This window comes from Lissotriton helveticus, chromosome 10, assembly GCF_964261635.1.
Source record: "Lissotriton helveticus chromosome 10, aLisHel1.1, whole genome shotgun sequence".
Classification (NCBI taxonomy): Eukaryota; Metazoa; Chordata; class Amphibia; order Caudata; family Salamandridae; genus Lissotriton; species Lissotriton helveticus.
Window position 1 is genome coordinate 857,897,488 of NC_136071.1, and position 12,249 is coordinate 857,909,736.

The 12,249-nt window shown below is 45.4% G+C and overlaps 1 protein-coding gene across 10 annotated transcripts in view; it reads left to right on the forward strand.

The window, feature by feature from the left end:
• Positions 1-12,249, forward strand: part of TAX1BP1 (Tax1 binding protein 1) — a 702,037-nt gene that overhangs the window by 391,153 nt on the left and 298,635 nt on the right. For all 10 annotated transcript variants that reach the window (XM_078663492.1, XM_078663483.1, XM_078663485.1 and 7 more), the window contains one exon: positions 1,628-1,777. In XM_078663492.1, the coding sequence (XP_078519618.1) occupies positions 1,628-1,777 (150 nt within the window). The remainder of the gene's footprint in view (positions 1-1,627; positions 1,778-12,249) is intronic.

Genomic DNA, 12,249 nt, shown 5'->3' on the forward strand with positions numbered 1-12,249 from the left:
TTGCTAAAGGCCTGGACTCTTGGGTATCAAGTGACCAGTTGTTTTGGAAAAGGAACACTAGCACTGGGGACCTGATTAGTAGGAGCTCAGTGCTCTTCAGTCCGGGTTGCATCAAATACCAGGCATAATGTTGAGGCCCTGCCTTCAACACAAACTCAATTTCCTACAAATAGACCCATGCTTCAGTTATGATTGCCCGCTATGACTTTGAAATTGGGAGTGGCATCATAGAGTACCCCTATATGGACATAATAGATATGTTATTATGTCTGTTTGCATGTGGTAGAGATTTCTGCTGAGTGGAGGTTATTATGTTATGTCAAGTCATATAGGTTTGGGGAGTGCACGATCACCCAGGAGTGTATCCTGGCGCTGAGCAGGTGTGGACCTAGCCAAGCCTAGGGCCTAGTGGAAATTCTTGACTAGCTAGGTCTTCCGATCCATGTAGAAGTCAAGAAGGAGGAGGCTCTTATGTGCAGTGGCAGGTCGTTTCATGCTTTAGGAGTGATGTAAAAGGCTCACGCTCCGAATCTGTTTTTCTGTATGTGTGAGGTGTGTGCAAGCACACTGACAAGCTGAGGTGTCTCAAAGGTTTGTGAAAGTAAATGTGTTTAAGATATGCTGTGCCACTGTTATGTAGTGCCTTGAAAGTGTTGGTAAGGAGTATGGATTGTGTTAGTTTGTGTATGGGGAGCCAATGAAGCTCTTTCAGGTGTGGTGTGACGTGTTTTTGTTGATCTCGGCTTAAAGGGTGTTCCCATAGTCCTTCGTGCTGGTTACCAGGGCGTGCATGACAGTTTTCCTGGTGTTGATTGGGAATGATTAGAAAAGCTTCCTCCACATTTTCAGGGTATGGAAGCATGAGGGGGTGATGGTGTTGATTTGGGGGAGGGAGAGAGGGTCATTTGCGTTTGCTGTCGATGAGATGACCATTCCGAGGCTCTTGGCATTGTCAGTCCTAGCTCTGTTGACCACCTGGTGGAGTCCTAGGATGCAGTGCTTTTTCTGAGGATCACGATTTCAGTCTTTGGGTTTGTTTGATTGATTTCGCATGTATCCAGCAACATGGTTATTTTTTTGCTGGAGCCTCCTTACTGCCCAGTTCTCTCTAAATGCTGCATTACGGCTAATAAATGAAGCTGAGTATGTCGCACACATTTTCAGCTAAACATAAAATGTAATGGACCTACATGAAAAATGTAGCTGTGTCCTGATTACTCAAATGTTTCTTTGGGAACAAAGTAAAACCATTATAATTAAGTCATGTAATGTATGGTTCATCGATTGAAAGTGTCAATTAAGTTGGGTCCATGCTTTGTGAACTACTTTCATTTTCAGTCTTTCATTGCTGAAATACTGTACTGTATTGATTGCTTGACAGCTTCCTCTGGTTCACTGTACTGTTCTTTTAATCATTTGATTGCTGCAGAAGCATTCTAACTTACAGCATGCCCCTCATGTGCTATTTTGATCAGTTGCTGTGCTACTTTTGTCTGTTTTCAGTTTCTTACATGACCCCTGTTGTCTGTGAATAAAACCTCTGAGCCACACTTCAGTTATGTTGTAGATCCAAAACATTTTTTTTGTATAAATCTGAGTATACATAGAGTGCCTCTTTTTTTTCCAGGAAACCGTAAACTCCTTAGTGGAGCAGGAGTTGCGCAGGGAAGTTGAGGACCTGAAACTTCGGCTTCAGATGGCTGCAGACCATTACAAGGAAAAGTTTAAAGAGTGCCAAAAGCTCCAGAAGCAAGTTGTGAAACTCTCAGAGCAGTCGGTAATTATGATGTGAATTCCTTTCAAGGAGCAATATGCCCTATCTTTCCACTGACAATGTTCGAATGCTATCTCTGAGATGAATAAAGGTTAAAGAATAGCATAATTGTAATTTGTTTTGCTGAAACAAATGCTCTATAATGGATCTTCATTATTGTTTAGAATCACTCACTAGCATCACCGTGTACTAGATCCTGGAACACTCTTGATAACAAGCAGGCCAACAGGTCTGGTGGCCTTATCAATTCATTGCTTATTTTATTTTAGGAGGGGGGGTTGGGAGGGGTGTTGATTAGTGTGTGTGTGTGTGTGTGTGTGTGTGTGTGTGTACACACTCACTCACTCATTCGTTCATTCCATGGGAGTGAACAGAACAGAATTGCTGCATGTGCAGATTACCTTCTTGTTAAGGAGCAGAATGAAACCAGTGACATTAGCTAGTGGGCTGACCTATTTGCCCATCCTTTATACTGTAGTGGGCTGAAGAAAGTTGTGAATGACGTAAAAGACCATTGATTAAGAGGTCTGGCTGAAATCCCCAATGAGTGTATTGTGTGAATATAATTTTAGTAAAACCAAAACGTCTTGGCGCTAGACTTAAAGAGCGAAACACCTTCCCTCAAAAAAAAACCAAAAAACGAACACATCGGTTATGTAAAAGTAACATTTGCTTCAATTGTTAGGTCTGAAGTTTAAGATTTTTTCATTTTACTAACATTATATGTATGATATACTTATAGGAACTTTCAGCCATCTGTTGGTCTCTTATTGTGTCATTCACACTTTTATCCTCACACTACAACATACAGATAGGGACAGTGAGTTAGCCCACTACAGCCATTTGCTACCCCCATTGTCGGTGACTGCATTTTACCTTTTTACAAGGAGCACACTCACACCCAAAGTATTTACCTAAAGTGCCTGAGTGTAATATTGCAAAGTATGCTTTTTTTAAGCCAAAATATTTTTTTCTCGTAAGCAGTGTTTTTTTTAATTTTATTTTTTTAGATTGATTAGAGTGCAGCTGCGGGCCCAACAATATCTTTGCAAAAAACAATGCAAAACAAGCACTGACAAAGCAAAAATACCAGCGGCCACACCTATTGGCTTCCCCAGTGCTTGGTATCTTTGAATATACCTCTATAAGAACCCATTACAGATTTTACAAAAGGAGTTCAAAACCCATATAGAATTGTTGCTGCCCAAAACTCTGATTTGAAATTAAGTCTTCCCTAAGACCTTCTTGCTCATAGTGAACAGCACATTGAGAGACCCAGAATTATTTCATGTCCTTTTAATATGATCTCTTAATACAGGCCTAAATTCAATGATCTTTGGGAATTTACCTAGTATATTCTCCTGTTTTGCATGCTATTACATCTAAGATACCATAAAGAGGCTATTCCACTACTATTACCCAGACCCATCCGTCCCAATACTGTTTCTTTATACCCCTTGTCAGCAAAGGCCTTAACATCGGTAGAAGCCTATGTCAATGGTTATAGACTCACTGAAGCTCTTCGTGTCCACAATGGCAACTTGTCTGCAAGATTGTTTTAAGAGGTAGTTTTTGACCGGCAGAGATTAACATTATTCAGGAGGGTGCATTGAACTTTGCAGGCGATAGGAATATGCCTTTTAGGCAGGCCTTGATGAAGTTCCCATGATAGAATGCCTTGCTTCACTTGGGTAGTTTTCACATCTCACTACATTGCTCTAATCACTGAGGAGCATCACAGTTGAGTATAAATCCAAGAGTTCCCACCCAAAGGATTACACCATGGATTATGCAGCCTGAGTGCTTTGTTCAGGACATGCCACATTATAGTACCTTTGTACCTCCAAGGAACAGGACTATGGACTATGCAAATGCTGTCTATATGGGGGCCCCAGCAGGTCCTATAAAAATTCTGCAATCGGTGCAGAATTGTGCAGCTCGTCTGCTGATGAAAATCCCTAAGCGATGCTCGGCAAAGGCCTCTCTTCGGTCGCTTCATTGGTTACCAATCCAGGAGAGGATTATGTTTAAAACCTTGTGCTTGGCGCATAAGTCCATCCATAATGCCGGCCCTACCTTACTCGGCCCCCTGTTTCGTCGCCATCAATCGGTGAGACATCTAAGATCTAACCAGCGAAATCCGCTGGTAGTACCCAGGGTGAAGTTAGCCCGGATGGGCGGTCGCCAGCTTTCCTTCCTAGCGGCCAAGGGATGGAACAAACTCCCAGATAACATCAGGCATGAAACTAACCATCTTGCTTTCAGGAAGCGTCTAAAGACATTTTTGTTTCAATAATGTCTCTTCACGTCTCTTACAGCGCTGGGATGCACGAGGGTAGCCATGCGCTTTACAAGAAAGTATTCATTCATGTATTCATTCAACAGCTCAACTGGCAGATGACAAAGCTAAACACTTACTGGCTTACATAGTAACAAGGATGTCTGGTCCCATAGAGTTACACCATAGCTCAATGGCAATCTACACCAATTGACGCCTATGGATCTTCAGTAGACTTTTGCAGATGAAATACTCCATAAAAACATGTTTGATGTCCCATATTACATGCGCTATAGACTATAATGCACTTCTAATACAACGGACAGGATCTTCGCCGCACTTGTGATGCAGTATCCCATCTAGCAAACTCTAAATAATGCCTAATGTCTGCTGAGTGCAACTCATGTAGCCAACCATCTAACTAGATTGCATGCAGGGTACAGCTTTCTGATGACAGTGGTGCCAGAGAAGCATGCAGCAAAATTCCAGAGCCCCTGAGGATTCAAGTTCTCCCCGACAAATGAGTTTCAGGCAATATGTGACAACATACTGTAGCTGATTAATTCAAACTGTCAATATTCTATAAAGGTGCAATTAGTAAAAAAATCAAATTGTCCTTGGCTCAGGTAATCCTTTGGACTTCAAACATCCTTTTTTGACTAGTTCAAAAGCAATTGATTCATATGCATATGAAATTAAGACTTGAGAGACTTGCATTATTGTAGCCATGAAGCTTGTGTAGATCACCTAAGATTGAAAGAGGGCCATAGTTGGAAGAGTCCAAGAACAATAGGCAGTCAGGATTTTCTGGACCGGACTAATTCATGGCACCAGATTAATTGAGTTTCCTTATAATTTATCCTTAAAAAGAAATCCGTCATGAAATTTGAGATGCATTCTGTCCCAACATAAGGGACCTCACTGTCCTGTATTATTTAATGCCCCTTCTCCTTACACTGTCGGCTGTTTAGCTGAGTGAAGTGAAATGAGGGTTTGAGAGAACCTTATGCTTGTTATTCAACCTCTGCTTCGGCAAGAGTTTTGTTTCAGTAAGGTCTAAATTCCTGTTTACTAAGAGTTTACTTACATTTTCGAAAAATATGTTTGTAAATGTGCACAGCAGGGAAACTCCTTCAAACAGACTTCAATATCAAGAACACTTCCTATAATGGATTGTAATCTATCGGCTATCTATCATTGCTTTTCAAGTTATGCGTTCAGTGAAAGCTTCTGCATCCTTCAAGGACATTGCCATATAATTTGGTAGCTTCAGAGCATAATTTAATGTTGTCGCTGTGTCATTTAGAAATGCCACTCCCTGGAAGGGCTCTCTCTGTTAGATTTTTTAAAATGTTACCGCATGTTCATATTATCACCCCCAGGCTGGCTGCTGTTTCTGTTTAGTAATGAGTGAGGTATTGCAGATTACTATTAGCATTGTAAGAAACCTACTTGTTAATGGCAATTAACAGACATTGGAACCCCCCCTTCTTGTTTTTTTCTGTGATTCACACTGGGATGTGTACAGGACGAGTGTCGTCTTTCGTTTGTGTTTTCTTTTGTTATCTAAAACCCCAAAGTAGGTATTCAGAAGTAAAAGGAAATGAATGATGTGGAAGAAATTATGTATCTGATAGAGACTGTTAGTTGTAGATTCCTTACCTTAGAATTTCTCCCAGGTGTCAATCTAGATCCGGACGTTTTTTCTTCAGTAGTACCCCTGCGTGTCGTTAAATGGAGTCGGTCCGCTCCGCGTCTGTTGTCGACGTTGTGGGCTCCAGGAGGACATGGCTGGACCTACATAGCCCATGCATGCTGATGTCCGTTCTTTCTTTTGCCACGCCAGCGTAGCGCAGATCCAGAGAGACCTACTCCTAGCTACGTTTTGGCTAAATTGTTTTGTCTTTTTGTCAACATCATTTTCGAGTCAGTTCTCTCTTTTTCCATGCCACCCTTGCGATCTGGAGAGCTCGCCCCTCAGTCATTTTTTTACTAAACTTTTTTGACTTTTGTCGACTTCTTTTTGAGTCTTCTGACTCCCCGTGCACGAGGGATGTCACACCAACGGACCGGATTCAAGCCGTGCGTGGCCTGTAACTGCCTGATGTTTGTTGCAGACCCCCACCTCATGTGCCTCTGGTATCTGGAGCATGACCACGACCTGCAGTCATGCTCCGACTGCTGGGCCATGAACCCAAAATTTTTGTTGCGTGACTGGTCCCGAAAGCTATTGGAGGCCCAGCAGTCGGCTCCGCGTAATTCGAGGTTCCATTCGAGGGGAAGGTCACAGATCCACCATCACCACTCTTCTTTAAAGTCTTCAAGATCTTCGGGTAAGTCGAAGCACCAGAAGAAGGCGAAGAAGCAGCATCGATCTTCGCCTTCTCCCTGCCAGTCGGCTAACACGACACGAGACCCGGAGTGTCGTTGCTCTCCAGCTCTGTCTTCGGAGCCTGTTCCAGGGACGGCTCCACATTACCCTCCATTTTCCGGTGCTGGAGAGTCCCCTGCCCAGCTTTGAGCTTTTTACAAAGCGTTTCATGACATTTTTGGGCAGCCCGACTCCGCCGGCACTCCTTAGGGCCTCGCGGTCTCGGTTGAGGGTCCTGGGACTTCGAGGCCGACAGCTTCAGCCCCGGTGGGCCCCCAAGGATCCAGGCCTGGATCCAGATTGATGCCGGTCACCATCACAGTATCTTCCCCGGTGCCGATCCCTACAACGACGCCCCGGCGCCGGTCGTGCCACCGACCAGTGCCGACCCCAGCCTCACCCCTGACTTGGACCTGGTGCCGGACCGACGTCGCAACTGGCGCCGGACGGCACTTTTGTGCCACTGTTCATCTTTCATTCCCTGCAGGCCTGATTTGCTGCCAGGAGATTGTGAGGAGGACTGGGAGGGGTCTGTAGATCCTTTAGCTGACCAACTTGAGGAGCCGGACTGGCGGGAGGAACTGGGTGACACCAGTGGTCTGGATACCTCCCCAGACCTTGGCAAGCTTTCTCCCCCTACCGTGGCTACGGAGGAGGGAGCGTCTTATGCAGTGGTGTTGCGTAGAGCAGCTGAGGACTTGGGCCTGGAGCTTCCTACAGTGGCAGTCGGGACTAACCTTCCGACAGAGGAACTTCAACCTGCAGCAACTTCTTCCAAACCCCTGCTGCCTTTCAATGAAGCCTTCACGGATGTCCTTCTGGGCACTTGGTCCAAGCCCAGCACAGGGGCCCTTGTGGATAGAACGATTGCCCGGCGCCAATGCCCAGCCCCAGGTTACCCACTTTTCCTCTCCCAACACCCAACCCCTGAGAGCTTGGTGGTCCAAGCCTCGTCCTCTAAGGGCACATTCCTTACTGCTCCCCTAGATAGGGAATCCAAGAAGCTGGACCATCTTGGGAAGAAGTTTTCTTCTGCCAGCTTAGCGCTGCGGACAAAGAATACTGCATGCCTCTTGAGCCATTATTCCCATACGATGTGGGATACGGTGGCGCAATGCTGCCCCAAGAATACTGCATGCCTCTTGAGCCATTATTCCCATACGATGTGGGATACGGTGGCGCAATGCTGCCCCAGTCTCCGGAGGAGGCCCAGGCCGTTCTCTCCTGTGCAGTGGCTGAGGTTAGAGACTCAGCAAAATTCACAATCCATTGTGGGCCGGATACCGCCGATTCACTGGGCAGAACGGTTTCCACATCAGTAGCCCTGAGGCGCTACGCCTGGTTGAGGACGTCTGTTTTTTTCTGGGGATGTCTAATCCACACTGCTAGACATGCCCTTTGATGGGCGTCACCTTTTTGGTGATAAGGCAGACTCTGCACCTGAGTGCATGAAGCACTCTAGGGCTACGGCCTGATCCTTGGACCTCGCGGCGACCTCTTGCCCCATGCAGTCTGCTTTTCGCAGATCTGGAGACCAGTGGGCGGGCCAGTTAACCCATAACCTCCCTGCAGCAGCCTCCAAGCACTCCTAGTCCTACTCCTAGTCCAACCTTTCATGGCCACAGAGGCCAGTGGGCAGAAGGATTCGCCCACTGGCAAACCATCATGTCCGACAGGTGGGTTTTGCAAATAGTCCGAAGGGGCTACTACCTCCCCTTCAAGATTACCCCTCCTTACATGCCACCATCCTTTTGTCGCATGTCGGAGAATCACTTGTCCCTTCTCTGCCAGGAAGTTGCAGCTCTCTCTGCCCCAAGGGAGCTATCAAACTGGTCCCTGTGCCAGAAGTAGGTAGTGGTTGTTACTCCCACTACTTTCTGGTACCCAAGTAGGACAAAGGCCTGCGTCCTATCTTAGATCTCAGGGCCCTCAACCGCTTCCTCTGGAAGGAGAAGTTCAAGATGCTCACGTTGGCTCAGGTCTTGTCTGCCCTCAACCCAAAAGACGGGATGGTAGCATTGGACTTGCAGGACGCATATTTCTGTATCCCTGTTCTGCCAGCCTACAGGCGTTACCTACAGTTCACGGTAGGCCACGAGCATTTTCAGTTCACAGTGCTCGTTTTCGGCCTTACATTAACACCTCCAGACTACTGCGGACCTCCTGTATTCGCTGGGGTGCACTATCAACGTGTCACACCTGACTCCCTCTCAGAAGCTCCTTTTTATCGCAGCTGTCTGGATACGGCACAGTTTTGGAATGATCCACTCGAACAGCGAGTCCGGGATATTCGGGCTATGATACTGATGTTTCAGTCTCTAGCCCGGATTTCGGTGAGTATGACTCTGCAGCTGTTGGGCCTTATGACCTCCTGAATCCTGCTGGTGGATCATGCCAAGTGGCATATGCAGGCTCTGCAGTGGGATCTGAAGTTCCAGTGGGCACAGCAGCATCTGGGTAATCTCTGCGACCTTGTCTAGATCTCGTTCGGTACTGAACACCAATCGCAGTGGTGGTTGACGAACCAACAGTGGGTCAGGGGCAGATTTCTCTCCCTTCCCCAACCAGAGGTGACAGTGATGACTGATGCGTCACTCCTGGGAAGGGGTGGCCGCCTGGGAGAGGCGGAGATCAGAGGACTCTGGTCTCCGGTGAAGTCCGGACTCCACATCAACCTTTTGGAGCTCCGGGCGATTAGTCTGTCCGTCATCTTGGCAGCCAGGCATCCCTCCACTAAGACGGTATACGCCTGTAGATGGAACAAGTTTGTGGGATGGTGCACAGCAAAGGCTGTGGATCCCCTCTCTGCCCCTCTTTCTGAGGTTCTCTTGTTCATCCGTTCTTTAGTCCAGCAGGGCTCTGCATTGGGCACTCTTAAAGGCTACCTTTCGGCCATATATGCCTTTCTTCGCCTTCCTGATCAGCCTGCTCTTTTCAAGTCCCCTATTGTAAATAGATTTCTAAAGGGCATTACTCATCTCTTTCCTTCTTCTCCCTTCATAATGCCCCCATGGGACTTCAATCTTGTCCTCACTTACCGAATGTGTGCTCCCTATGAGCCACTACATACATGTCCTCTTCACTCCTTACTTTGAAGACTGCCTTCCTGCTCGCCGTCACCTCTGCTCGCTAGGTGAGTGAGCTTCAGGCTCTGTCCTCAAAGCCTCCTTTCCTTGCAGTTCATCCGGACAAAATGGACCTTCGCTCTAGGCCCTCTTTTCTACCCAAAGTGTTTACCTCTTTCCACATAGGCCAGACCATCACTTTGCCCACCTTTTTCCCACCCGCACACTTCCAAAGAGGAGGAGAGACTCCACCGTCTGGACCCAAAATGTGCACTGTCCTTCTACCTTGACTGCACTAAATATTTCCAGGTGGACGATCAACTCTTCGTTGGTTATGTGATGTGCCAAGAAGGGTGTGGCTGTACAAAAACGTACCATCTCTAGATGGGTTGTCCTATGCATTAAAATTTGCAACTCGTTAGAGAAAAAGGAACCTCCAATGTGACTACGCTCCCATTCTACCAAGGCGACTGCAGCCACTACTGCTTGGGGTGTGGAATCCCGCTCATTGGCATCTGCCAGGCAGCCACATGGGCATCTTTGCACACGTTCACCAAAAATTATTGCCTGGATAGCCAAGTTCGGAGAGGCTGCTATTTTGGCCGTTCTGTTCTCCAGGACGTTCTGGTGTGAACTTGGTTTGCAGACCCACCTCCGGGGTTGACATTGCTGGGGTATCAATTCTAAGGTAAGGAATCTATAACTAATAGTCTCTTTCACATGAACAAGTTACTTACCTTTTGAAAATGATATATCTGTAAGAGACATATGTTAGGTATAGATTCCTTACCGTCCCACCCATGCTCTTCGTTCTGCAAACTGACTTCTATTAAAAGGGACTCCTTTTCAGGGCCCTAGTTTTGTGTACCAGTGGTCAGTGTCTTGCATGGCTCTGTGCTTCTGGCATGTAAAGTTGTGTCAGAACTGACGTCAGCATGCAGGGGTGGCATCTAAATAGACACCGCAACGTCATCCCAACGATAATGACGCAGACAATGGGGGCTGAGTCGACCGACACCACCTAACGACACGCAGGGTTACTGCTAGAGAAAATATTCTCCAGACCCAGTCTGAAGCCTGGGGTCATTCTAAGGTAAGGAATCTATAACTAATATAGGTCTCTTACAGATATATTTTTACCGAAGGTAAGTAAATTGTTCGATTATACCTCTCTGATCGGCCTTGTATGCATCCCACACAATGATCTGATTACAACTGTTCAGATTATAGCTAAAGAATTCACTAGAATTTCCTTTCAGTATCTGGAGTATTTTTTTCTTTAGCTAATATTTGTATGTTGAGTGTCCATCTTCAACAAACAAATTGTATTTGAAATTTTAGTTGCATCTTTACTAAAGCATGGTCCGAGATAAGAGCAGTAATATGCATTACCTCTGCTAGTTTTATCTTTCAATTCTAATAAAAAGTGTTCTATCATGTAGAAGTGACTATACTTCTTACAGAAAAAAGTGTAACCTCTCTGCCCCTCCTCCTCTCTACATCAGATGACTTTGCATCTTTTGGGGAGTTTACAGGAGGACATTTGGTCTTCTTGACCAACCCTGTATTAAAGTCTCCTACCACTAAAATTGATGCTTTACAATTAGCTAATTCTATGAATAAGTATCTCAGTGAGCTTGGATCGTGTACTTTCAAACCATAAAACCCTGCAAACACAATGTCTATATTGGCCACCTTAATTTTTGCAATAACCCAACTACCCATCAAATCGACAAATGCATGCTCAACATCAATATTTAAGCCCCCTTTTGTTACATTGCCTTTGTTGAACATGTCTGCTCGATGCATATTACATGCTGAATCCACCTTTCATTACTCAACACAGCCTTGCTTTCTTGGTTAGTAAGGTGTGTCTCCTGAAGCTTTATTACACAAGCTTCACATTCTTAAATTTTCAAGTATTAACCTCTGCCTCCCCCTACCTTGTAACACTTTCACATTCCATGTTAAAAAACTGTATTTATTTGTGATTGGATATCGTCATTAGTTTTAATTCTTTGTTCATATCGGTTTTTGCAATCAGTGCGTGAGGTTTGATGACTAAACAAAATTGGAATATGGAGCCAGAATTGGATGCCGGTCCGCAGGTCCTCCACCTGGAAACTCACTAAAGTGCTAAACGGGAGGAAAATGATCTTAGCGAGCCATCAAAATACCTGTGGAAGGACAGGAAGATTGTATTCCACCTGTAAAACCCCAATGCTCAAGGGGGGAAGCATAATAAAGATGGTGGAGGTTGTGTGTGGCGAGTTGAAAGGTGTACGGCTCTTGCACCTGGAAACGGAAGCAACTTGCCGAATCCCTTGCTGGGGCTGAATTTGCACCGTCAGCATTACCTCATTCTTTCTAATGCAAGTAGAGAAATTGTAGGAAGTCGGGATGAACTCAAGACTGCACCTTATGTCTGGGAACCCTGAGGAATTGGAGATCGGGCAATTGCAGAAGGTAACTACTGAATTACAGAAAAAGGGACGCTGCAAAAATATAATAAAGTCCTATAAGGCGCAAGGTTTCACTGCAGAAGACAGAAACCTGGAAGAAGGTAAAAGCCAGATGTCCTTAAATATATATTCACGGTGTTCTGGGAAACTAAGCAGCCCCGTTGTGAAAGTAAACAAACAGAAAGCAATTTGCATTATGAAAACTATAAAGACAAAGACATCAGAAAATAAGCCCATACATAGAATTATGTCCTCAAATGCTGATTACAATTCAGAATTTTAAAAAACCCTAGACCTAA